Consider the following 24,595-nt stretch of genomic DNA (forward strand, 5'->3'; position numbering starts at 1 on the left):
GTAAGCTAGTATTAGCTCGAATTTAAGTTGTAAGTCGCAGCCTGGTGTCTTTTGAATAAAAGTAGCTTATCGATAGTTATATTCATTTCGGGCGGTACTAGAGACAAAATTAACAAGAATATATTAATTTAAAAAAATCCTTTTTAAGGTATCATTTATTTATTTCAAACAAAAGGTAATAGTAAAGTCAACTTAAAAATATCGATAGACTTTTAAAAATATCGATAACTTTTTCTTAATTTATTTCAAGCCCCGCTTTATTTAAACATTTATCAAGAGTTCGATTGCTTACAAGATATTTATTTTAAAAGGTATATTTACAGTTTCAACTTAATCGTTATTTGGGGAATGATATTTTCTACAAACACTGAACGACAAACATGTTAAAAAAAACGCCCTTTTACAGGAATACTCCTAGAACTGAGCACAAGGACTATAATCTACGCTTAAGGACTAGAAGGTATGCTGGAGCTGCGTGCTGTTCACCTCGGTGCTCTGAAACTGCCCGGTTTCCGCCTCGAACAGCACCTGCTGGATGCGCAGCTTGGCCACGGACCGGGAATACGAGTCCGTGATGGTGCGCAGCTGGGAGGCGATGCTCTGGCCGAAGATCACCAGCTCATCCTCGCCGGCGGAGTCGAGAGCCAGGTTGTACTTCGGTTTTCGCTGCGCCGGCAGCTGCTGTGGGTGACCCTGCTGATGATGCGGTTGCTGCTGCGGCTGATCCACCAAACAAAGCGGGGAATCATCAATGATTAGCTCGGCCTTGCCGCTGCGACTGCTTTCCGTGGCCATGGAAATGATGCAGCTGCTCGGAGGCGGTTTGCTGTGCTCCGGCGGACACTCCGCCTCCGCCTCGCCCTCCGCCTCCTCGTCCTCCTCCTCCAGCGCATCCTCGCTCATGCTGATGTCCGCGGCGGCAGTGAAGAGCAGCTTGCTCGAGGGCGCCAGCGACTCCTCCGTTTTCACGGGCGTTTGGGGGGCACTGGCATGCTTGTTCTTCGCCTGCGGGTGGGTTTTAGCACTCATTTAATTACAATAACCAAAAGACACCATCAAATCTCACCCTTTTGCAGTGGGACAGCGAAACGGAGCGCAGGAAGGAGTCGGCCAGCTTGAACCAGAACAACTTGGGCTCGTAGCTCCTGCCCAGCTCCTTCTCGCGCATCCAAATGCGCAACTCCTTGGAGTAGACGGTGCGCACGCTCTTGATCTTCAGCTTGATGTCCACCACGGTCAGTTGGGGGATCTTCAGGGACCTGATTATCGCCTCGTAGGCCTCCTCCCGGGACGAGCGGTTCTTGTACGAGTCCATCAGCGAGTTGTAGAGGCACGGCTGGCGGCGGTACGCCTCCAGGAACTCCGTGATCGGGATCTTGGTGTCGCTCAGCTTCGACATGGCCTATTGGGGGCCGTTTGGGGCCCTATTCTATCCTATAAACAACAGCACCTCTTTTTTTTGTTTACCCCGTTTGGTGTGACCAGAGGTAAACGGTTTTTGTTTGGTGGTTGTTTTGCCGTGATATATCGTTTACAGTTCAAAAACAGCTACGGCTTATAAAATAACTTATATTTTTCCTGTATTTTTAGATTAATACAAATTAAATCACACAGTTCTCAAAATAAAATATTATAAAAAAAAATAATTTTTAAACGTAAATACCTTTAAATAAAATACCTAATAAAATAAAAGAATTCGATAGTATCGTCAGCGGTGACATCCACCCACATATTTGGAAGGCCGATTATAGCTTTATCCCACAGAGGCTATCCGTGGGATACAGATGGGATTTTTGACAAATGTTAAATATAGCAAAAGCAGAAGATTTTTTTTTTTAAAGTTAAAATAATTCAGTAAAATAGCTGATATATCTCAATCCCGAGAGATACAGTGTTTGGAACTGCAAGGGTATATTAACATCTTTTCTTGGTTTAATTGAATATTGTAAGATCGTAGTTAACAACTTGTTTGAGATTTCTTTTCTGCCAATAAAAAGCAGAAAATAAATAAGTTTTAAGATCTTAAAATATTGTTTTGGCAATGGATTGTTTTCGTTTTCGTAGTGAAAGCTTTAGTTATATTTGTTTATGTTAGCGAAGTTTATAAAACTAATAACTATCAATAGTGTCTTCGATTATAAAAATATTATAGTTCATGTGTATTATTTGGTTTGCTTTTTAAATTACATAAATTGCTATTAGATTTGTAGTTTACAAAGTAAAATATTAAATGAAAAATATTTTGTGAAGTCAAATAGTTTAAATAAAATAACCTACATTACTTATTGTTTTAACCCAAGTCAGCTTTATATAAATAAAGAAACCTACATTACCTTAACCAAGCCGATAGTATCGTCAGCTGCTAGTGTGACCGTTGGCCCAGTGTGACCCTGCCGCACTGGCGACCGAATCCTCTCCCGCTCCGTGCATTCCGCGCAAAACGCCATCGCTCGCCACCACGTGGAGCGTTCAGTCGTCTCTCTCTTTTTCTACCGTACCGCAGCAGGCACTTTTCAGCAGCTGCTCCGTGCGTGCGTGTGTGTGTGCGATCCGAACCGATCTGTTCCGTTACGTTCCGTTACCGCTGGCCGTCGCCGTACCGTTACCGTTATCCTCCGCGAGCCTCCGACTGCAGGATAACCGCCACCGCAACCGCAACTCCTTCGCGCTCCACTCGCTTGTCCCCCACTGCTAGCCAAGTCCACGCCAAGGTGAGTAATTGCCCAGTGTCATCGTGGAAAATTCAATAATGTGCGCAGCGCAACACACATGCAATTTCCCGTTTCTGCGACTACCGAGTGTGTCTGTGTGTAGGTGCGAAGGTGTGAAGGTGTGAAGCCAGGTGTGCTGTGTGCCAGAGGGAGAGGGGGCGATGATGGCAGATCGTGCAATGCAGTTTTCTGCCATTTCCTCAAGTTTCCCGATGCCCCTGGACGATTCCTTGGTAATCCAGGGTATCCCAGTGATTCATCCATTCATTCACATCCCGGCCAGAAGAAGAAGAGGAAGAAGTGTGCCCCTCGGCAACAGAGAGGCAGAGAGAGAGAGAGAGAGAACGCGTGTGTGTGTGGGGGAGGAGAGGGGAGGCAGAGAGCGGCACAGTGGAGCGCAGACAGCACAGTGGAAATTTTTGAGTTTTTGCTGACGCTGTCTAATTTTAAAATTGAGTTCAGATTTTTTGTTGAAACAGTTGGTACACACGATCTGCAAGTGTGGGTGTGGGAGGGGAAAGAAGAGAGAGAGAGGAAGTGGGAAATCCTAATCCAGTGGCCTTGAACGTGATCCTGGCTCTCGCTCTCTCTCTCGAACAGTGCTGCCCATCGAAGTAAGGGCGGCAAAGGGCTAGGAACAGTGGGACGAAAGTCTTACCTTGAATTTCAAGTTGAAAAAGTTCATTCAATAACTTATAAGGGAAAACAATCAACAAATAACGGAACTTTGTGTGCTGGCAAATTTTACATGTGCACTTTTAGCACTTGTCCATGAATATTTAAAAAAGCTGATAAAGTTTGAAGGGCAAGTGAGTTGCTTTTGCCCACAAGCTGGCGAATTCGAAAATTCCACGGTCTTAGTATCCCTAAAACCTTGAAGAAGTGGAGGTGTTTATATTTTTATAACGTTTAAAATTATAGCAGGTACAAAATGCTCTAGAATCTAGATATCAAAATACATAAATTATGTTTTTTAATCCTATTACCACAACTGCTTTGATCGGCAATACTTAATCGTTCTAGACTTTAAGTTCTTTTGTTTTAATCTCCAAAAGGCAATCGGCAGCAAAAAAGAATGAAAAATATATAGAACGTGTCTGGCTTTTGTAGATAAGGAAACCACAACATTACTGGGAACCTGTTCCGGTTTTGCGACCTTGTGGGAAATATCTAACTCCTTTTTCACTGCGTTTTTCTATTGAATCATTTTTAGTAGTAGGAGGCATCCTAAAAAATTTTTTTTTTATTATTTCCTTGTTTTAGTTTTGTAGCACCCCAAGAAATCTATTATTACCTGTCACTGCGTTTTCCTATTAATTAATTTTCGTAGTAGAAAGTATCCTAAATTTAAAAAAAGGAAACAATTTTTTTTCCTTGGTTTAGTTTTGTAGTACTCCAAGAAATCTATTGTTACCTGTCATCACTTTGAAACCTTTGGCACAGAAAGATTGAAATAAACTCCCCCGAAAATAGAACAAAATACCAGTAAACTAAATCGCAATCCCGTTCCACTTTCAGCCGGAAGAATGTCGTCCGCCGCCAAGAAACGTGACGCGCAGAAGAAGAAGGATGCGCGCAACAAGAAGATCCAACAGATACCCTCCACGAAGAAGGCCAACGGCGTTCCGGATCGCGAGCTGACCGAGGAGGAGAAGCTGTGCGCCAAGCTGGAGGAGGAGGCGCGGATCAGTGCGGAGGCCCGATCCTGCACAGGATCGCTGGCTGTGCATCCGCGATCGCGCGACGTCAAGATCGCCAACTACTCGATCACGTTCTTTGGCTCCGAGCTGCTGCAGGACACCATGCTGGAGTTGAACTGTGGGCGTCGCTACGGTCTGATTGGGCTCAACGGATGCGGCAAATCCTCGCTGCTCGCCTGTTTGGGAGGAAGGGAGGTGCCCATACCGCCGCACATCGACATCTTCCATTTGACGCGCGAAATCCCGGCCAGCTCGAAGAGTGCGCTGCAGTGCGTCATGGAGGTGGACGAGGAGCGCATCAAGCTGGAGAAGCTGGCCGAGGAGCTGGCCATGAGCGAGGAGGACGACGCCCAGGAGCAGCTGATCGACATCTACGAGCGTCTGGACGATATGTCCGCCGATCTGGCGGAGGTCAAGGCGGCCCGCATCCTTCACGGTCTCGGCTTCGACAAGGCGATGCAACAGAAACAGGCCAAGGACTTTTCCGGTAAAAATTGGGGGAAAATTAATGCCTAATCCCTTAAGTAATCCTTATATTCTCTCTTTAGGTGGCTGGCGTATGCGCATCGCCTTGGCCCGCGCTTTGTTTGTGAAGCCCCATCTGCTGCTGCTCGACGAGCCGACGAATCATCTGGATCTGGACGCCTGCGTGTGGCTGGAGGAGGAGCTGAAGGAGTACAAACGCATCCTGGTGCTCATCTCGCACTCGCAGGACTTCCTCAACGGCGTCTGCACGAACATCATCCACCTGACGGGCAAGCGACTCAAGTACTACACGGGCAACTACGAGGCCTTCGTGCGCACACGCATGGAGCTGCTGGAGAACCAGATGAAGCAGTACAACTGGGAGCAGGATCAGATATCGCACATGAAGAACTACATTGCGCGCTTCGGTCACGGTTCCGCCAAGTTGGCGCGGCAGGCGCAGTCCAAGGAGAAGACGCTGGCCAAGATGGTGGCCCAGGGACTCACCGAGAAGGTCTCCGATGACAAGGTGCTCAACTTTTACTTCCCGTCGTGCGGCAAGGTGCCGCCGCCAGTGATTATGGTGCAGGTGCGTAAAATCTAAAGGTTTTATTTATTTATTTATTTATATAAAGCTGACTAACAGTGACTACAAGTTGATTATATCATTTCATCAGATCTTCAAATTTTTTCTTACAAAATAAATCACGCACTTCAAAGAGTTCTAACATTTTTTTTAAATACACCACTATTTTTATTAGCCATTGTAGTTTACAAATCCATAATGATTTTTATTTTTTGATTTTTATAATAAATCTCAAAAAGTAACTTATTTGTTGATTTTTATGTATAACATTTTTGAAAAAATGAAATAATTAAAAAAAACATGCTAACCGTGTTTTATATAACATACCAAAAATTTGTTTAAAAAAGACAACCGCGCATATTTTATAACTATATTTTTTTTAAATTTATTTTACCCACAAAATGGCCATAAATCAAGTTTGAGTTTTATTTTTGATCACGACGAAAAACTGTTATTTGCCAACTTTTATTATAAAACTAAAAAAAAACAGTTATTCTTTGAGTTTTACTTTACAAATCAGAAAATACTGTTAAGTGTGATTTTTAAAATAAAACTTATCCCTGGATTATATACAAAACATCACTAATACATTTCCTTTTACCCCCCACAGAATGTGAATTTCCGGTACAACGATGAAACACCTTGGATCTACAAGAATCTGGAGTTCGGCATCGATCTGGACACACGTCTCGCTTTGGTGGGGCCCAACGGAGCCGGCAAGTCGACGCTGCTGAAGCTGCTCTACGGCGATCTGGTGCCCACCTCGGGCATGATCCGCAAGAACTCGCATCTGCGCATCGCCCGCTACCACCAGCATCTGCACGAGCTGCTCGACCTGGACGCCAGTCCGCTGGAGTACATGATGCGCGCCTTCCCAGACGTCAAGGAGAAGGAGGAGATGCGAAAGATCATCGGTCGCTACGGACTGACAGGTCGCCAGCAGGTCTGTCCGATCCGCCAGCTGTCCGATGGCCAGCGGTGTCGCGTGGTCTTCGCCTGGCTGGCCTGGCAGGTGCCGCACCTGCTGCTGCTGGACGAACCCACGAATCACTTGGATATGGAGACCATCGATGCGCTGGCCGATGCGATCAATGATTTCGACGGCGGCATGGTGCTAGTTAGTCACGATTTCCGACTGATCAATCAGGTAATGCTTAGTTATTTTGAGTATTTTATGGAGGTTATAATTATTTGATTTCCTTTCCAGGTGGCCGAGGAGATTTGGGTGTGCGAGAAGGAGACGGTGACCAAGTGGAAGGGCGGCATTCTGGACTACAAGGATCATCTGAAGAACAAGATCACCTCCGAGAACGAGAAGAAGGCCAAGGCGGGAAAGTAGATGCGCAATATCTAGTGGATATCCCACACACCCGCACACACACAGCACCCACATCCAAAACTCACCCACAATCCTTTCTCTTCAATAGGCGGCGGGTGATATCCGCTTATTGGGCTGCCCGCTCGCTCTCGTAATTCATTCTGTGCGAAATTAGTCTTGAGTTTACACTACGCTATAGTCAAGTCATGTAAACGGCAATCTACCATCAGCAATAAACCCAGAACACCCAATCCAAAAACACAACCGTTGAGAGCTCAACAACTCAACAAGAATACACAAATTTTAGCTGAATTTTTTTCTTTTTATGTGTCGAATTAAACTAAATAAAAATTATAAATATTTAAAAATAGAGTGGACAACAAGAACAACTTATAAATACAACCAACCAACTACAAAACAGCTTGTGATCTTGCGCTTATATAATTTCGTTAAATTCTTCGCTAGGTTTCATATAAAAAACATATATATAAAAGTATATTTTATTTTTTGTAATTTATTTACGCCCTAACTATATATTTACATATTAAACAATTAAAACTACAATAACAAAAGTATGTAATTAGAGATCTGATTAAGCGAGTCGAACCAAAATGTGTGAGAAACCAGAGATGTTAAACTGCCCTCCCAAATCCGAACCGTGATTTAGCTGCCCGCGGATTCGACAAAGACGGCGTGTGCTTAGCAATTCAATATTCGATTTAAATTTAAAGAAAACAAATAAACAGACGTTAAAAGGATTAATGGGTATTACATGAAACGTACATACATATACATATATGAAAATTTACAAATTACATAAACAAAAGAAGATATTATAGGTTATTTAACAAATTGGAATTGTAAACTCCAGCGAAAAACACGAAACGTTTTGTATGCAAACACAAAAACAATCTTGGCAGCCGAAATGCGTTGTATTAATTAGCTAACTTAATTGAGAAATTGCTAAGACAAAAACAGAAGTTGCTTGACAAGGTAAATAAACAAATTAAATGACCAAAATAAAGCAAAGTCGTGGTTCCTTTTCAAGTGAATCTTGTTGGAAACATTTGGGTATTTCTTCTTGAAATCAAACAGAAAAACACACTCTTTTTAGTCATCTAATCTCCACTCGCCTTCCTTTATTTATTGTACAAATCTCAAATTTGAATGTTATTACATTTCATTGCGCTTCGCACCTCTTTCTCCTTATTGCTGCATTTATTAATGTGTTTTTTTTTTTAATGCGTGTAGGCACGTTCAAAGGTTAGTTGGTAGACTTGGTTATTCAGTGGTAATGACCCAGTAGTATATAATGTACAGTAAGTTCGTTACGCCTAAAATCTAGTAGCTCTTGGACAGTTCCAAGTGCATCACTGCAAGCAGCTGCCTTTCCACGCTGCTCAGGGCTCCAAATTCCGCTCCAAAGTCGCGTAGCAGGTGCTTAAGATCGCACATCTTGCGCTCCACCCAGGCACACGTGATCTCCGCCAGCGGGTACTGCTGCTGCTGCGGCACAAAGGCACCCGGTCGCTCCACCGATCCGCCATCGTCCGCCGAGCTGGGAGGCGCCTCGAATTGGGCTAGGTTGTAGTAGTACTCGATCAGCTTGATGTGCGCAGGAGACTGACGAGCGGGGGGAAGATTCAAGTGGACCAGGAGCAGCAGACGCAGCACCTCCACGCGTCGCAAGAGTTCCCCGTACATGCGAGCCCCTCGTCGCTCGTAGACATTGTCCACAATGTCGTCGTAGTGCTGCAGGGCACTCCGGAAATCGCCGCGCTGACCGCAGGTCTCCGCGCTCGTCTCCAAATCGCTAATCTGATGGGTGGGCGAGGCGAAGCTGCTGGTGCTCTCCAGCTGGCGCTGCAGCTGCTTCAGCTCCCGCAGAATGGCCGCCTTGAAGACGCAACCGTCCACCGCTCGATCGGCGGCCCGGTGATAGCAGTGGAGCGCTCCCTCCCGGAAGCCCGAGTGGCGGGTGCGCAGATGCAGCTGCCCGGATTCGTTGTGGGCCGCCAGGAAGGATCGCGCCGCACGCAGGTAGGCCTCCGACTCGCGCTGCGGGGCGCCGCCGTAGGACTCGCACTTGGCATAGCCGATGTGGCACATGGCCGCGTACTGCTGGATGCCCGACTCCTCGAAGCTGTAGGCCAGTCGCTGGAAGTCGGCCTGTACGTCGACCACGCTGGGCGCAAAGCGTCTGGGGATTGGAGTTAAAATATATTAATAATCTGGAATTTTAGTGATATTTTAAGGTATATTTTGTATGGTCAAGAACTGTTGGAACAAAATTATTAGACCCGCGAATTCTTAATCATATACAGAAAAAAGATACAACTATTAGATACCCATTACTCAACTAAAGGAAGTGCGAGGGAGATGGAAATATGCAGCAAAGCGACCTTTATTTGACCATAACTTCTTAATGAACAGTCCGATTTGAACATTTTCTTCTACATTTCAATAGGTATTCATAAAACTTTCGAACTGTTTTAAGATTTAACAAATTTTAAGGTCGAAATCTCTACGAGTAACGGGTATAATAATTAGTAAAAAATAGTTAGATGACTGAAATCCTACTTTATGATGAGTTCTATTAAGATTGATTTTAGAAATACTACAATTATGGATGGTTTTTATATGTTATATGATATGTATACGTTATATGACTATATACTTCATAGGGTCGGAAACCCATTACCTTTTACTCTACGAGTAACGGGTATAATAATTATAATTAGTAAAAAATAGTTTAAAGTGAGAACACTGAAATTCTACTTTTATGATGAGTTCTTTTAAGATTGTTCTTAGAAATACTGCAATTATGGATGGTTTTTAAAAAGTATGCATTACCACCCCTATACGTTTGTATGTACTTATCTCCTTGCTAACCCAGAGGGTTATCTATATACTATAGCCATACTAACTTAAAGAAGCCGGCCCGCTCGAACTTCTTGATCTTGCTGGAGGCCCTAAGATATTGCTCGATCAGGTTTTTGGGGTACTGCTCCAGTTGCTGGTGCTCCGGACCAGGATTGCCGCTGGAGGATCCGCCGCCGACCAGGCTGCCGCCGCGGAGTTTGTCCATGCTACAGCATGCGGGGTGGGTCGCCGTCACCGTCTCCGCGCAGGTTGATTCCGATCGCGTTAATAGCGCATTATTTTCGGCTATATTGTATTATTATTATTTGTTTTTCTTTTGTGAGTTTGTCATGGGCGGTGTGACCATTCGCGGAAAATACCGACGGGCGAAAATACTACTTGGCACACACTACTACATCGAAATGGAAGCAATGAGTTGCATTAATAAATGCGGCGAATTATATTTCCTTCTCGCCAATTGGCAAATTAAAACAAGCGAGGAAGTCCAAAAATGGCACTTTCCACGGCCATAGGGGGAAAATTCTATTTATTACTTTGCATCCGGTGATGTGTGTCAGTGGAAACATATGTAAATACCAAGAAGCCAGTATTTCTTGGTATTTCCTAAAGGTCACGCTGCGGTCCCACCAGATACAGCGAAATTGCTTTTTTGCTGCGTTTTTTCGCATTTAATTGGATAAAAACAAACCGAATCGCCAGCAGATCGCCAAATAAACAGTGAAAAGCCAAAAGACACAAAATGGCAATTGCCGAGCACGACAACGTCTTCATCTTTGTGCCAAATTTGATTGGTGAGTGTTGTGTTTTGGGCAAGGTAAACAAATCGCACGATCGATTTATGCGGCGCAGTTAGGTGTTCCCTAATTGGATTTGCATTTATGGGGGATGTTTTGGCAACCTGTGAAATGCAGGGGGCAAGTTCACCGATAAGGGAAGCCGCCTTCCCCTCCGCCGCCCCATTGAATCACCCCCCGCACAAACCCCTTAGATACTGAAACATATGGACTTCGTCACTCATTTATTGACCTTTTCCAGGCTACGCCCGCATCGTTTTGGCCCTGATCGCCTTCTGGTTCATGTCCACCAACTATGTGATCTCCGGCTGGTGTTATGTAACCTCCGCCCTGCTGGACGCCGTCGATGGACACGCCGCCCGGGCCTTCAACCAAAGTGAGCAAGCAGATCGCGATCCCTCCCCCTTTAAAATCTAAGTTAGCCCCAGCTATATCTGTATCTGTATCTGATTTGTGCGCGCACTTTGGCCGCAACGCACCGCCAACACCTGTCTCCAAAATGGTTATCTTCCCTCCGATATTTAGCCATTAAAACCCCTCGATATGGTCACGGCTGGATAGCCAATCGATGGATGACGTGGGGCCACGAATTTAGATGAAGAAGCAGGGCCAATATTGCTTTGAAATCCCTCTGAATATGGCTTACAATCTAGAAGGCCCTCTGAAAACAGATTATAATTTGAATATTTTTAAGAATATGAGTAATTTATGATTAATTTATGATAATCATAGGATTTTAAATCAAAAATGTCCCATAAAATGTAAAATTGTAAATAATACGAGTATTATATGACTGATTTTTGATATTCATAGGATTTCAAATCAACAATATCCCATAAGATATAAAATGTTCAAGAATTTGAGTATTATTTGATATCATAAATTAATATTCATAGGATTTTAAATCAGGAATATCCCATAAAATGTAAAATTTTCAAGAATATAAGTATTACTTGATTAATTTATGATATTTATTAATTTATTCATATTCAAATCAAGAATATCCCATAAAATGCTAAATTTTCAAGAATATATTATATTATATGATATCATAAATTAATATTCATAGGATTTTAAATCAAGAATATCCCATAAAATGCAAAATTTTCAAGAATATATTATATTATATGATATCATAAATTAATAATCATAGGATTTTAAATCGTGAATATCCCATATAATGTAGTTCAAGTCATTTAATATTAACGCAGATTTAGATTTAAGAAAAAAAACTGGCTAAAATCTATGTATTATTGTATATTTATTTAATTTGTTACCAAACTTTTGGCAAAAACTTTACCAGCTTGAAAAGCTTTAAGTATCTGTAAATATAGAACGAATCATTACTAAAGTACCCGCTTCTCCACCTTGCAGGCACTCGCTTTGGGGCCATGCTGGACCAGCTGACCGACCGCTGCGGCACCACCGGCCTGCTGGTCACCCTGGCCTACTTCTATCCCCGGTACATGTTCTGGTTCCAGCTGTCCATCGCCATCGACGTGGCCTGTCACTGGCTCTTCATGCAGACGTAAGTTTATCGGTTTATTGAGATCCCTAAACTAATGATACTTTTGTCCCTTCAGGAGCGTTGTGGTCGGACGCAGCTCGCACAAGGTGAATGAGAACTTTGTTATGCGGCTGTACTACCAGAAGGACATACTCACCTTCATGTGCTGCGTCAACGAGCTGTTCTACGTGTGCTTGTACCTCTTGCATTTCACCTACGGCCCGCTGAGTGAGTATAGCTTTGTCTATAGGCAGGGAAAATTTAATCTAATTGGTATTCACCAAACAATTGCAGTATTCGGCGCCTCGCTCTTCAAGATACTCGCCTTCCTCACGGGTCCCTTCGCCGTGCTCAAGGCCCTGATCTCGGTGATGCACGCCTACGTGGCGGGCATCGATCTGGCCGCCGTGGATGTGCGCGAGCGGCAGGAGAAGCGCCAGAAGTCGGAGCCGTTGGCCGGCAAGAAGCTGGAGTAAATTGGCTCCGCGCTCCAGGAGCTTCCAATTCTATTCAACAAAAGTACTAAAGCGAAACAACTCTTGATTCCAAGCAAAAAAGAAAACATGAAGAGAAAACCTTGAAGGCGGAAAGCGATCAGATGCACTAGGCAACCAACTAGGCCGTAGTAGAATTTAAATTATTTTTATGCGCTATTGCAAGATTGTTGACTTTATTTTTTATTTTTAGTTAGACGGGTGGCCAAATTACCCGACAATTTGTATTTAAATGATTTTTGAATTGAAATTGAAATTGAAATTCAAGCGATTCGTTCCAGTCAGTAGCTGTTGCATATTTATTTTGCCTTTAGTTAAACGTAATTTACAATTTCTGTGACGCTTACACCCAATATACATATATATATTTTACAGACATACGCATATATATGCAGGCCGATATATAAATGAGTGTCTATTTCCAGGATTTACCGACCTAGCGACCTTCTCCCAGCAACTCTCTCAATGTAACTAATGTATTTCTAATCGTAAGTTAAAAGAATGTAATTGGAGACCTGCAAGAAATATATGAAAAATGGATGTTAGATGTATTCGAAAGATATATAAGTATATATATATGTGTATATGCCAGGCCTGGCAGATATAGTCAAAATTATCGATGAAAAGTAGGAATAAATATACGTGGTTTTATGTGCTAAATTGTTGTTTTTCATTTTCCCATTTGAAAATAGCGCCCACCAAATTTATCGTTTCATTTTATCGATTTTTTTGACCGCTCAGCTGGGACGCAGTGCAGCCCTGATTTTTACACAACGTAAACATTCGGCTGGAGGAGCAGCTCGCACTTCCGGGACCATAACAGATAGCAGCGCCAGAGGATTAGGACATCGGGAGATGCTCTGATAACGGGCGGATGTGGATCAGCCAACGCCGGAATCGCCGCCATGAAGATCCTCTCCCGTCTGGGCCGCCTGATGCGGTACACGGTGGCCTATGCGGCCATCACACACTGCACCTTTGAGTACATAGGCGACTTTGTCCTGGTAAGTCATCTGTACCACAGTGGGTACACATACTTTTATGTAAACAAAAATAGGTACTTATTATGCCGGGTAATAAATGTATGTACCTGGGTCGACCATCATATGGTCATCCTTGCTTATCAGCTGTGTACCTACCTCGGGTACTCACATGGTTAAGGTCCTCTGGGCATAGGTACATTTTTCTTTATTCCTTTATTTTGCATCCTAGCATTACAAGTAATAAAACTTTTAATTTAATGTGCTAGTCACTTACAAAAATAATTTTATCTAAACAAAAATAGGTACTTATTATGCCGGGTAATAAATGTATGTACCTGGGTCGACCATCATATGGCCATCCTTGCTTATCAGCTGTGTACCTACTTCGGGTACTCACTTGGTTGAGGTCCTTTGGGCCTAGGTACATTTGTCTTTATTTTTTTTTTTGCATCCTAGCACTACAAGAAATAAAACTCTTAATTTAATGTGCTAGTCACTTTCAAAAATAATTTTATGTAAACAAAAATAGGTACTTATTATACCGGATAATATATGTACCTGGGACGATGTACTTTAGGTACTCACATGGTTGAGGTCCTTAAGATCTGGGTACATTTTGCACTCAAAAAATACTATCATTAATATATATATATAAATGTTACCTATGAATATTACCAGGTACTTTTTTAAAAAATTTCACCAATTTTGGCATTTTTGTTCAATTAAAATGTCTAGATTTAAACACAAATCGATTCAAAATTAAGCTACGATTTCAACAAGGTATGACATTCCAAATTTGGGCTATTATTTCCTTTGTTTTGGTAAAAAATCTGATATTTTATCATCACTTTTGGGACATTTTAAATTTTTACCAATTTTCCGATTTTTGATAATGATCATGATTTTTTGGTAAAAATAAATAAAAGCCCATATAATAAAATTAAAAATGTTACTATCGGTAATAGTTAATCCTTTTGTTTAGCCTTCAAGTTGTAATTATAGTTATAATCCGTTTGCTCCCGTAACTAGTAACTTCTAGTAACCTTTTCCATTTCTTGGAAACCTTTTCCAGTGCAAGGGACCCTCCATGGAGCCCACCCTCTACTCGGACAATGTGCTGCTCACCGAGCGCCTGTCGAAGCACTGGCGAACCTACCAGCCGGGCGACATCGTCATCGCCGTCTCGCCCATCAACGCCGGCCAGTTCATCTGCAAACGGATCGTGGCCGTGTCCGGTGACCAGGTGCTCACCCAGAAGCCGAGCCCCATTGAGGCGGAGTACAGCCGAAGTCAGGATGGCGCCGCCGCCGGCAAGAAGCCCGTGATGACCAAGGACTATGTGCCGCGCAATTACGTTTGGCTCGAGGGCGACAACAAGGGCAACAGCTCGGATTCGCGCTACTATGGACCCATTCCGGTGGGCCTGATCCGGAGTCGGGTGCTCTGCCGCATCTGGCCGATTTCCGAGGCCACCGGGCTGTAGATTGGCTAGCCCAAGAAGAAGTTTTAAATCAATTGGACCTATTTTGTTTTTTATAGCAAATTGTAGTATATCAATCCAATATTTTATAGATCCATTTCGTACCAATGGATGTCATATACTTGAACAACTGCCAATAACATATTTATTCATATATTTATTTACACTTCCGAAAATGGTCTCTTATTGAATTTTAAAATATTCTTGAAATCATCAAATTAAAAACCATGTAAATTGCAAAATTGGCTTTGCTTATACATTTTGTAGATAAAATACGTTGATAAAATATAAAAATACATACTTGTGATTATGAATAGAAATTTGTTATCTCTGGTTTTTATTTGCATCTTGCGAAGAGGTATCAAAATACATATTTAATAGGCTCAACCTAAACATTTAACATTTTAAAACTTCCAAGTTAAAAATCGTATTTTTATTTCTTTTCCATTGATAGTCTGCAATTCTAGCCGAAAACCAATGATTTTCGTTTAAAATGGTTTCAAATAAGTAAAAGACAAAACCAAATCTGACTTAGTTACTAAATATCTATAAAAATCGTATACTTTCTAATTGTTTTGGCACTAGAAATTTATAAATTTGTATAAATCATTTTTGAACTCTACATTTTTTTATTGTCACCTCGACAGCAATTCCCGAATTTGGTCAGGTATTTTAAAAGTTGGTACTATTTACGAAAATTGTTCTTTTCATTTCGGTATAAATACAAATGTTTTTATAATTTCTATGAAAAAAAATGTATAATTACAATATATTTTGCTAAAAATATTGGCTTACCTTCTAAAAAAGGATTACCATAGTTTGTGCGTTATTTTTGGAAATTTTCTATTACAAAGATCGTTTTCTCTTTACATATATAAAAAAATATAGCGTTTATTTAACTACATTCTGAACATTTCAATTGTGCTGCTGCTGGGATGGGGGGAAAAAAACTTAATAGAAATTGCACTAAGGATTTGGCCATTGAACCGCCTAGTCTTATGTATTCTTTTGATCCTCCTCCACGTAATACAGGTTGTACTTCTTCTTGAGCACCTGGTGCACATCGTCGCGACATGTGATGGTCAGGCCGCGCTTCTCGTAGTCCAGAAACGTGCGCACAAACTGCCTGTTCGTTTGGTGCACCTGCGGATGCTGCAGATACTCCGCAATGGGCATCCACTGGAGTCGCGCAATCTCCCGCTCGCACCGCTTAAAGTCCAGATTGAGGGGCTTCAGGGCAATGACCACGTAGAGATCGGAGCAGCCGAAGGTGCCGCCGTGGGCATGCCGCAGACTGACCACCGACCGGAACTCGGTGCGGATTCCCGTCTCCTCGGCCACCTCGCGAATGGCCGCATCGATGAGATTCTCCCGCGGCTCCACATAGCCGCCGGGCAGCTTCCAGCTGTTGGGTATCATCGCATACCGGTCGGACACCACCAGGACCTCGTCCTTCTCGTTGATCACCAGTCCGCCGACGCCCATCAGCGTGTGGGCGAAGTTGGGCAGGTTGCTGGACTCGTCCGCCGGCAGCCAGCGGTACATGGTCACCACTCCGGTCCGGGCATGATGGAAGTCGAAGCCGTTCTCCGCCAGAATGGGCACCCAGTCGGCCTGCTCCTGGTACACTCGGAACCAGATCGCCCGGTTCTTATTCGCTGTCCAAAAGTCCAGGGATTCTGGGAATTGAGATCACAATGACTGGTAAGCTTTAACATATTATTTTTTAACAATTAAACGTTAATAAAAAATACTATTATTAAAACCATCTATCCAAATACTCTAATTAAAATGGAGAACCAAGATTATAACTTTGACTTGATAAGGTTTCAATTAATTGTTGATAGGAATAGGGTTTAGAAGCCGATAGATTATAGGTAAGAAAGTCATTTGTAAGTTATATATAGTACTTTTGTTTGTTAGAGGTTTTACATAAGTCTATTTTACAAATATATTCCCAAACAAGGAGCTTAAAGATATTTCTTTAACTTTTTGGGGTACTAAATATAGGTTTCAATTAAATTCTGATTGAAATAATGTTTAGAAGTCAATAGATTATAGGTGAGAAAATATTTATAAATTATGGTACTTTTGTTTGTTAGAGGTATTTAGAAATATCTTCCTATACAAGGAATTTAAAGATATTTGTTGAAGTTTTTGGGGTACTAACTTGATATTTAAATTAATTTCTGATAGCAATAATGTTGAGAAGTCGATAGATTACAGGTGATAAAGTCACTTATAAGTTTTAGTACTTTTGTTTGTTAGAGGTTTTAAGTTTATTTTTCTAATATATTTCCAAACAATTAGTTTAAAGATATTTGTTTAACTTTTTGGGGCACTAACTTAATGTTTAAATTAATTTCTGATAGAAGTAATGTTTAGAAGTCGATAGACGATACGTGAGAAAGTCATTTGTAAGTTAAATTATATCTGTTATATAGTTTAAAGATATTTGTTTAACTTCTTAGGATACTTACTTTTCAGTTTGTCCCGGAAGCTGTCTTTATCCACCTTCTCCTCGCGACCATCAACAGTGACTCCCGCAAAGCGATCCGTGAGGCCGCGGAAAACATCCGCCGGCGTATCCATTACTTTGGAGCTTTGGGATTATAATATTTATCTTATAAAAATCGTAATAAATTTTAGACTTTATAAAGGTAATACTTACGCAGTGAATCCTCTTGTAAATTGCAGCTGTGGCTGAACCTCTTTGGGTTGAATTTTAGGCGCTGCCGTGGATGATGGGCGGTGTGTTGCGGTCCGGAGGAGCGTCCTCCATGAATTGAACGCCGGCAGGTCTAGAACGTTTCTGCGAGCCAGAAGACTTGCGGCCAACATTAAATAATCTCGCAGTTCGACGGAAACGACGTTGATGACGACGGCGGGCGACCACGTTGGCGTCACTGGCTCGAAACCGGAGATTCTTGGGGCCCCGGAGTGGGCGTGGCGGCGGCTACAACGGCTCGGTGGCTCAGTATTTCCAGAATTCGAGGCGACGGCAATCCCTGGGCACGCTGTGTGTGTTTGGGAGTGGGTGAAACGAGGCAAACGGACAGGTGAAAAAGCCGCATGGCTCCAAACATCGATGCAAATCCGATGGGCAGCCAAGCAAGGTGGAGGAGCAGGCTAGCCACTATCTCGTGGCGGCGCAAGATAAGCGATATGGTCGTTGTTCGTTACGTTCGGATTTCTGTTCTTGACATTTCGAATTTGGCGCTAACGTCAGTATCAAATGCAGGCAATAGAGATGAGCAAAAAAAATACTTTCAAAGTAACTTAATTAAAAAAAAAAAAATTTTAAAGCATAGGTAACAACAAAAATAATTGTTTAATTTTGCCCAAGTTAAATTCAAATTCTATTCAAATATTTTAGGGCAGGATCATTACTTTTCAAATGTAGTTGTACTTGTAAACGTAAGAAATCTATCTAATTTTACAAATTTAAATTTAAGTAAATTATATATATTAGAAATTTGACATAATTATGATAATTGAGCCATTTGAAATGTTAAAAATATGTTAAATATATGAATTAAAAATATTCAAAATTATTAGAATATTTCAAACATTTTAATAGCTCAATAGAGAAGTTGAGCTTTAAAGGTTCGAAGGCGAGTAAAACTGTTACTTGTCACGGTCACAGTCACTGCAATGGTCACCACTTGTTGCTCATCTCTGGCGCAACCTTGAGCAACAACCCAAGGTGCGTGTGGGTGGCGGGTGGTTGGGTGGTGGGGTCGTTTCAATTGTTTCCGCATGGGCTTTGTGTATGTTTATCAGCTGAGTGGAAAGGCTGCTGTTATCAACGCGCCAGAAAATTTATACGCGCTTTACATAACAAACAACGCCAAGCATCGAATTCTCTTGTTTTTTTTTACCATCTAGCGTAGAACAGAACTTTCTTGGAACTCACAGAGAAACCCACTGGTTAATGGCGTCGCTGAGCTAATCCGTCCGGTTCCAGGCGACTAATTGAGCGATCCAGCCATGGACTTTGGCATAAAAACAAGCGAACGAAACAGCGCGCGATTTCAATTCTCTTCCACTTCCAATGGCACGTTAATTTCTAGGGTTGGGAAACCAGCTCAAAAGTCAATCAGCTGTTTCGCCAGCGCTGGCAGCCTAGCCATTTCGTGACACCAAAAGCTGTTTTGGCTTTTTTCTAGCCAGTAAGTTGGTTAAAATGGTCCTACACCAAAAATACATACTGTTTTGAACAGATTACAAAATAATAAATAAATCCATGTCGTTTTCCGGGTCATCTTGGAAAAATAAAATTTTCGCCAATTTTCAATTTTTTTATAAGGGGGTATTTTTTACGAAAAATAGCAAAAAAATAAAATGTCCAGGTTTAAATGTCAATCGATTGGAAATTTAATAACGAGTTCAGAAAGGTATGACAATCCATATTTGGATCAATATTTCCATTGCTACGGTCAAAAAAACAATTTTTTTTGTGAAAAATTGGTATCTGGATCTGGGTCATATACAACGGTTATTTAAAAGAAGACTTCTTAAAAAAGGCTAAACGTTTCTTTTGAATCGTGTGTAAAAATGTTTGATGCTACTGCAGGCGCAATTTATTGGGCTTTTAAACGTGTGTGTGATATAGAATAAACGGAATTGGCCGTTGCATCTGTTGAAGCGGGCCTAGAAAACAATATTGATGTGATTTTGCTGATCGGTGGACCTCGGATCGGGTGTTCCCGGACGTGGCTCCTCCTCGCTGGCCACCATGCGCTCCCCCTCCCGCTCCGGATTCTTACTCGGATTTGGATTCGGATTCTGAGTGTGATTCTCATCTTCATCCTGGCCGCAAGTGCAAGTGCAATGGCAATCGCAGTGGCAATGGCAAGAGCAAGTGCAATTGATGCCGCGACAGAGGCACAACCAACGGTCGTCGATGGCATCGCGGGCAGAGATGCGACGATGGGGATCCGTGTTCAACATGGGCCTCAGGAACCCAGCAAATTCCTTGGCCTCGTAGCGCGACCATCCGTACTTGTTGATGAGGGTGTTGGCCAGATCACGGGACTTCAGGTGGGTGATATGGCGCAACTGGCCATTGGACTTGAAGATATCCGACGAGTACTCGCCGGCCTCCACCAGCTGGCGGGGAATGGGTCCACAGGTCTCGATGATGCTGGCTATGTGGGCCTCATCGAGGCTGGCCTTGCCGCGATTCTCCTTCGGAACGAACAGATAGTCGCCAGTGGCCAGTTCCCAGAACAGACAGGCGGCGCTCCAAATGTCCGCCCGCTCATTGTAGCCCGCCCCGAGGATCACCTCCACGGCGCGGTATTCCCGTGTCTGGATGTCGTCGGTGAAATGGTGATGCAACCAACAGCCATTGCCCATGTCGGCAATCTTCACATTCACCTCGCAATTCTCGTAGGCCGGGTCCTTGATGACGTTGAACAAATTGGCCTCCTTTCGCAACTTCTTGTATGCTTCGTTCTTGGCCTGGAAGGAAAATTATAGTTTAGAAAAATTTGAAAAATTTAGAAAATGTAGTTTTAAGGAATTAAATGTAGTATCTTAAGTACAGAAGTAGGTAAGAATTAAGCAGACACTTTGGGAGGCAGGCAAATTTAAGATGAGTCTAAAATTTACAATCTATTTTCAAGCCGGATATCCGATAAATATTCAGTTGAAATCTAGTTTTAAGCGATTTCTAATAATATTCGATTAAAATTTGTTTGAAACACTGGTATATTTTTCACTTTATCTAGAGAGTTTGATAAAGAGCTTGAAAATTATCGATATTTTCGATATTTTGATCATATAATATACACATTATCTAGAGATTTTGATATAGAGCTTAAAAATTATCGATATTTTCGATATTTTGATAATATAAAATACACATTTTGATAATATTGAGGGGAAAAAATGTATTGAAAGGGAAAAAATTCAGTTGAAAGCGATTTCTAACCAATATTCGATTAAAATTTGATTGAAACTGGTATATTTTTCACATTATCTAGAGAGTTTGATATAGAGCTTAAAAATGATCGATATTTTTTATATTTTGATAATATAATATACACATTTTGAAAACACAAATTAAATATCGAGAAATAGGAAGCTGTAGATATTTTTACAAGCTTAAGTTTGATACTTATCTGCCTTTGCCTTACCGGATTTGGAATTACCGATCCAGATTTCTTTTTCTTCCTGGCGCTCCGCTGCCTCTTGCCCTGATATTGGTCCTCGGAGGCCTGTGCCGCCCGATCCGACTCCTTGACCTTCCTGAGCACATATCGCATAAACTGCTCGGGGCTCTTGAGCAAAAGCTTCAAGGGATCCACGCTGCTCCCCGGCTCCTCGTCGCTGCTGGCGACCTCATCCCTTTCGGCATCCCTAGCCGTCTCAGCTCTGCGGCGTCCTCGCGATGGCCTGTCGCCACTGATGGTCGGATCGCTGTTTAAATTGTCGGCGGGCACATCGCCCACCCGTTCGGCCATGGAACTCTTCAGCCGCTCGACATCGCTATCGTTGAGAATCACCAGACCGTCGAAGTTAAAGGGCATAAAGCCCAGTTGGCCCGTGACGCCCAAGGCGGCGTGGAGCGGAGTAAGTTGGCCGCGATCCGCCAGGACGAGAAGATCATCGATGGCCTGCCGGCGGAGCCAGCGGCGGTGGCACTGGAAGAAGGTCATCACCTTCTTGGCCCGCGCCCGCTTCTTCCTCTTGGCCGTCTTGGTCAACTTGACGCAGTCGGGACAGCGATCCCTTTCATTTTCGCTCTGACTCACGCTTCCGCGTGCGGAGTTGTGTCTGTGGAAGGATTTTGGGTAATTAACAAATTCAAATTAAAAATTTTTTTAATAAATGTAATACACAGTACAAAAATTGACAAACGATTTTATATTTTCGAAAGATCAAGTTATTCATATCATTTTGAAATGAATAAAGATGATGTTTATATTATTTTACATTATTTGTTCAAAAAATACTACATTTGGTATTTTAAGTGATATGATAAAGTATCATGTTGATATGTTGGAGTCATAAATTTGACATTAATCATATCAGCTTTTTATTGCTATGAAATAAGGTAGAATTGAGCCTATTTCATATCGAATTTATTTATACTTACTACATATTTAAGTAAATACCTATTAATAAACCTAAAATGTTGTGTATCACATTATTCTAATATTTTATAAATGTAATACACAGTACAAAAATTGACAAAAGATTTTAAATTTTTTACAGATCATATCATTTTGATATGAATAAAGATGATGCTTATATTATTTTACATTATTTGTTCGACAAAATACTAAATTTGGTATTTTAAATGATATGATAAAATATCATGTTGATATGTTGGAGTCATAAATTTGACATTAATCATATAGGCTTTTTATTGAGATGAAATAAGCTAGAATTGAGCCTATTTCATATCGAATTTATATATATGTAGTAATGAAATTAATTCAAAAATATTTTTTTAGAAAAATTCACCAACGAACATGACGAAGTTATAGTACATACACATTTTTCCTTAGCTTGTCCTGGGCCTTCATGTAGTTGGAGATTGCCCGGTTGGCCAGTCCCCTGACGGTAGCATCGCTGGCACTGATTATCACATTCTCCGGCTTCAGATCGGTGTGAATTATGTGGCACTTGTGGTGCAGATAGTACAGGCCCTCGAGGACCTGCAGGGCTATCTGTTTGACATTATCGAGCGGCAGTCCATGGTAGCGGGATCTCTGGATGAGGGTGAGCAGATTGTCGCCCAGGACCTCGAACACCAGGCAGAGATGGGTGCCATTCGGTTCGGTCATGTAGAAATGATCGATGAACTCGACGATGCGCCTCCTCAGCGGATGACAATGGTACTCGTCGACGGCGCACAGCAAACGGATCTCATCGCGAGCGGTTTCTGTGAAGTGTTCCGCCGACTTGACCACCTTGATGGCGCAATAGCGCTCGGAGGAGCAATCGAAGCACAGCCAGACGGTGGAGAAGTGGCCATAGCCCAGTTTCTTGATCGCATGATAGCGATGGTCGAAGATGTCGCCCACGGACACCGGATCCGGTTCATCGTCGCCCGGAGTGGAATTGTTTGTCGAGCTCCTATACGAATCCATGGAGACATTTATGCTGTAGGTCAAATCATCTAGCTCATCAGGCTCATTAGGATCATTAGGATCATTTATAGGCTCATTTATAGGCTCATCTGGAGGCTTGACTTGTAGATCTCCATCCGAACGATCCTCGGAGGTGCCAGTCCTCGGAAGCGGAGCTAAATAACAGAAGGGAACTTGCGATTCGCTCTTTTTCTTTTTTACATCATCCGGATCGGTTTTCTTAAGTTCCATGTCCAAGTTATCTGTCATTTTAATTGGTAACTCCAAAATGCCAGCGTTTTTCAAATTTACTTTAATTTTAGTTGCAGTAGACTTCGTGGGATATGTTTTAGCGATAGAAAAGGTATACAAATATAGAACGGTGCGCAACGTAACTGTCTCTGCACGAATATTATCAATACAAAGGTATAATAATTTGTGAAATCGTGGATTAAGAAACAAACCGTACGCGTACTGATTAATGCACTTTGGGCTTCCGGTTGACAACCAAATTATACGATTAGCTCTTCCAAAGCAGTGTTTGTAGTGGCATCCTGTTGGATGAGAATGATTAATATTGTATTATTGGAGCTGATCTTAAAAAGACGGCATGCTAAGTATGTCCAATTTTGAACTTACAAATCATTTGACGAAAATAATCTGGGGTGGGCTATGCTTTTAACTTTTTAGAGAGCATGAACAATTTTTGTAAACCAAAAATACGGTGTTGGCACAAAAATTGTGGAGTTCGTGTTAAATTCTTACGTACATCAATGTAATTCTACCCTAATTTAATGCTAAGATATTTATTTCTATTGCAGAAGCACTATACCTTATTGCTCCCATAGAAATACTCGAATAAAATATTAAAATAAATATAACTTTCTTCCTTTTGAAGTAGGCATTTTTATGTTTGACAATTAAAAAACAAAATCTAAAATAGGGCAAAATTATATATGATATAGACTCTTGAAAATTGTCGATGCACAAAGAATTCGGTTTGATACAATGCAAAAACCGTATATATTGAAAAAGATGATACTTTAAAGCTATTGTGTTGATATCTTGGTTTTGTACTTTGTCTCATTGGTTAGTTGTTATGGAATTGGCACTTACATTTGCAATCTCTCCTCGATTCTGAAACCGTTCCTTAAGATGTCCTCTGGATGAAATATTCTCCCGTAGATGTGAAACAAATCTATAAAAGTATAGCTAAAACGTGTTCTTAAGATAAGAAGTAGCTGCCTATTAAAATATAAATGTTTGGCTCTTTATTTTAAATTTTTAGAGCTCTTTGCATGATGCCGACAAAATATTAACTGACTGATGTTCTACCAGTAAGTCATATCTGCCATGACACTTTCAACAGAGCCCACTTTGATCATCAAAATTAAAGATTTTTCTTGAAAATATTCGCCCCAAAAAAATTAGATATAAAATATAAGATTAATTGGTTTAAAACCAATTTTCCAATTGAATCTACAATATTATAAAAATTAATTAAATCATTTAAAAGCCTTTACCCCCAATGCAAAAGGAATTAAAGATATTTTAAATCTTTTTTTAAATAAAAAAAAACATTTCCTAAAC

The 24,595-nt window shown here is 41.6% G+C and overlaps 7 protein-coding genes across 8 annotated transcripts; 3 read left to right on the top strand and 4 right to left on the bottom strand.

Annotated features, from left to right (window-relative positions):
- Positions 1 to 279: 279 nt before the first annotated feature.
- On the bottom strand, positions 280 to 1,520 carry LOC108068607 (uncharacterized). Its single transcript, XM_017158274.3, has 2 exons — positions 1,067 to 1,520; positions 280 to 1,005 (listed from the first exon to the last, which is right to left on the bottom strand). Exons 1-2 carry the CDS (start codon positions 1,397 to 1,399, stop codon positions 454 to 456), a joined length of 885 nt encoding a protein of 294 aa, XP_017013763.2. The 5' UTR covers positions 1,400 to 1,520; the 3' UTR covers positions 280 to 453.
- Positions 1,521 to 2,472: 952 nt separating this feature from the next.
- On the top strand, positions 2,473 to 7,562 carry LOC108068639 (ATP-binding cassette sub-family F member 2). Its single transcript, XM_017158326.3, has 5 exons — positions 2,473 to 2,711; positions 4,230 to 4,898; positions 4,960 to 5,465; positions 6,073 to 6,609; positions 6,670 to 7,562. The coding sequence occupies exons 2-5, from the start codon at positions 4,238 to 4,240 to the stop codon at positions 6,799 to 6,801; spliced, it is 1,836 nt and encodes a 611-aa protein (XP_017013815.2). The 5' UTR covers positions 2,473 to 2,711; positions 4,230 to 4,237; the 3' UTR covers positions 6,802 to 7,562.
- A 325-nt stretch (positions 7,563 to 7,887) lies between these two features.
- Positions 7,888 to 10,016, bottom strand: Hap40 (Huntingtin-associated protein 40 kDa). Its single transcript, XM_017158268.3, has 2 exons — positions 9,708 to 10,016; positions 7,888 to 8,980 (listed from the first exon to the last, which is right to left on the bottom strand). The coding sequence occupies exons 1-2, from the start codon at positions 9,866 to 9,868 to the stop codon at positions 8,122 to 8,124; spliced, it is 1,020 nt and encodes a 339-aa protein (XP_017013757.2). The 5' UTR covers positions 9,869 to 10,016; the 3' UTR covers positions 7,888 to 8,121.
- A 252-nt stretch (positions 10,017 to 10,268) lies between these two features.
- Pis (phosphatidylinositol synthase) lies at positions 10,269 to 13,009 on the top strand. Its single transcript, XM_017158321.3, has 5 exons — positions 10,269 to 10,454; positions 10,699 to 10,833; positions 11,832 to 11,985; positions 12,041 to 12,192; positions 12,259 to 13,009. Exons 1-5 carry the CDS (start codon positions 10,403 to 10,405, stop codon positions 12,438 to 12,440), a joined length of 675 nt encoding a protein of 224 aa, XP_017013810.2. The 5' UTR covers positions 10,269 to 10,402; the 3' UTR covers positions 12,441 to 13,009.
- Positions 13,010 to 13,259: 250 nt separating this feature from the next.
- Positions 13,260 to 15,241, top strand: LOC108068636 (mitochondrial inner membrane protease subunit 1). Its single transcript, XM_017158322.3, has 2 exons — positions 13,260 to 13,462; positions 14,514 to 15,241. Exons 1-2 carry the CDS (start codon positions 13,364 to 13,366, stop codon positions 14,922 to 14,924), a joined length of 510 nt encoding a protein of 169 aa, XP_017013811.2. The 5' UTR covers positions 13,260 to 13,363; the 3' UTR covers positions 14,925 to 15,241.
- A 211-nt stretch (positions 15,242 to 15,452) lies between these two features.
- Positions 15,453 to 18,993, bottom strand: LOC108068633 (uncharacterized). Its single transcript, XM_017158318.3, has 4 exons — positions 18,838 to 18,993; positions 17,593 to 17,938; positions 17,402 to 17,523; positions 15,453 to 16,600 (listed from the first exon to the last, which is right to left on the bottom strand). The coding sequence occupies exons 2-4, from the start codon at positions 17,760 to 17,762 to the stop codon at positions 15,918 to 15,920; spliced, it is 975 nt and encodes a 324-aa protein (XP_017013807.2). The 5' UTR covers positions 17,763 to 17,938; positions 18,838 to 18,993; the 3' UTR covers positions 15,453 to 15,917.
- Positions 18,994 to 19,465: 472 nt separating this feature from the next.
- LOC108068606 (SRSF protein kinase 3-like) lies at positions 19,466 to 24,327 on the bottom strand. 2 transcript variants are annotated; one of them, XM_070218789.1, is made up of 4 exons: positions 24,122 to 24,327; positions 22,428 to 23,559; positions 21,080 to 21,704; positions 19,466 to 20,387 (listed from the first exon to the last, which is right to left on the bottom strand). In XM_070218789.1, the coding sequence occupies exons 2-4, from the start codon at positions 23,273 to 23,275 to the stop codon at positions 19,575 to 19,577; spliced, it is 2,286 nt and encodes a 761-aa protein (XP_070074890.1). In that variant the 5' UTR covers positions 23,276 to 23,559; positions 24,122 to 24,327; the 3' UTR covers positions 19,466 to 19,574. The 2 variants fall into 2 exon arrangements, with proteins under 2 accessions (XP_070074890.1, XP_017013761.2); XM_017158272.3 differs by having other exon boundaries at positions 19,467 to 20,387; positions 21,065 to 21,704; positions 24,122 to 24,326.
- Between the last annotated feature and the right edge of the window lie 268 nt (positions 24,328 to 24,595).

Source organism: Drosophila takahashii, chromosome X, assembly GCF_030179915.1.
Source record: "Drosophila takahashii strain IR98-3 E-12201 chromosome X, DtakHiC1v2, whole genome shotgun sequence".
In the NCBI taxonomy this organism is placed as follows: Eukaryota; Metazoa; Arthropoda; class Insecta; order Diptera; family Drosophilidae; genus Drosophila; species Drosophila takahashii.

Excerpts from the sequence above, each read along its gene's own strand:
- LOC108068606 (XM_017158272.3), bottom strand. The coding sequence starts at position 23,275 with ATGACAGATAACTTGGACATGGAACTTAAGAAAACCGATCCGGATGAT. Across the intron at positions 21,705-22,427 it reads GACAAGCTAAGGAAAAATGT|ACACAACTCCGCACGCGGAA; the intron begins GTATGTACTATA and ends ATCCTTCCACAG. Across the intron at positions 20,388-21,064 it reads GATCGGTAATTCCAAATCCG|GCCAAGAACGAAGCATACAA; the intron begins GTAAGGCAAAGG and ends TTTTCCTTCCAG.
- LOC108068639 (XM_017158326.3), top strand. The coding sequence starts at position 4,238 with ATGTCGTCCGCCGCCAAGAAACGTGACGCGCAGAAGAAGAAGGATGCG. Across the intron at positions 5,466-6,072 it reads CGCCAGTGATTATGGTGCAG|AATGTGAATTTCCGGTACAA; the intron begins GTGCGTAAAATC and ends TACCCCCCACAG. Across the intron at positions 6,610-6,669 it reads ATTTCCGACTGATCAATCAG|GTGGCCGAGGAGATTTGGGT; the intron begins GTAATGCTTAGT and ends TTTCCTTTCCAG.
- Hap40 (XM_017158268.3), bottom strand. The coding sequence starts at position 9,868 with ATGGACAAACTCCGCGGCGGCAGCCTGGTCGGCGGCGGATCCTCCAGC. Across the intron at positions 8,981-9,707 it reads GAGCGGGCCGGCTTCTTTAA|ACGCTTTGCGCCCAGCGTGG; the intron begins GTTAGTATGGCT and ends TCCAATCCCCAG.
- Pis (XM_017158321.3), top strand. The coding sequence starts at position 10,403 with ATGGCAATTGCCGAGCACGACAACGTCTTCATCTTTGTGCCAAATTTG. Across the intron at positions 11,986-12,040 it reads CACTGGCTCTTCATGCAGAC|GAGCGTTGTGGTCGGACGCA; the intron begins GTAAGTTTATCG and ends TTGTCCCTTCAG. Across the intron at positions 12,193-12,258 it reads TTTCACCTACGGCCCGCTGA|TATTCGGCGCCTCGCTCTTC; the intron begins GTGAGTATAGCT and ends AAACAATTGCAG.
- LOC108068633 (XM_017158318.3), bottom strand. The coding sequence starts at position 17,762 with ATGTTGGCCGCAAGTCTTCTGGCTCGCAGAAACGTTCTAGACCTGCCG. Across the intron at positions 17,524-17,592 it reads TTTACAAGAGGATTCACTGC|CTCCAAAGTAATGGATACGC; the intron begins GTAAGTATTACC and ends ATAATCCCAAAG. Across the intron at positions 16,601-17,401 it reads CTTCCGGGACAAACTGAAAA|AATCCCTGGACTTTTGGACA; the intron begins GTAAGTATCCTA and ends CTCAATTCCCAG.
- LOC108068636 (XM_017158322.3), top strand. The coding sequence starts at position 13,364 with ATGAAGATCCTCTCCCGTCTGGGCCGCCTGATGCGGTACACGGTGGCC. Across the intron at positions 13,463-14,513 it reads ACATAGGCGACTTTGTCCTG|TGCAAGGGACCCTCCATGGA; the intron begins GTAAGTCATCTG and ends AACCTTTTCCAG.
- LOC108068607 (XM_017158274.3), bottom strand. The coding sequence starts at position 1,399 with ATGTCGAAGCTGAGCGACACCAAGATCCCGATCACGGAGTTCCTGGAG. Across the intron at positions 1,006-1,066 it reads CGCTGTCCCACTGCAAAAGG|GCGAAGAACAAGCATGCCAG; the intron begins GTGAGATTTGAT and ends ACCCACCCGCAG.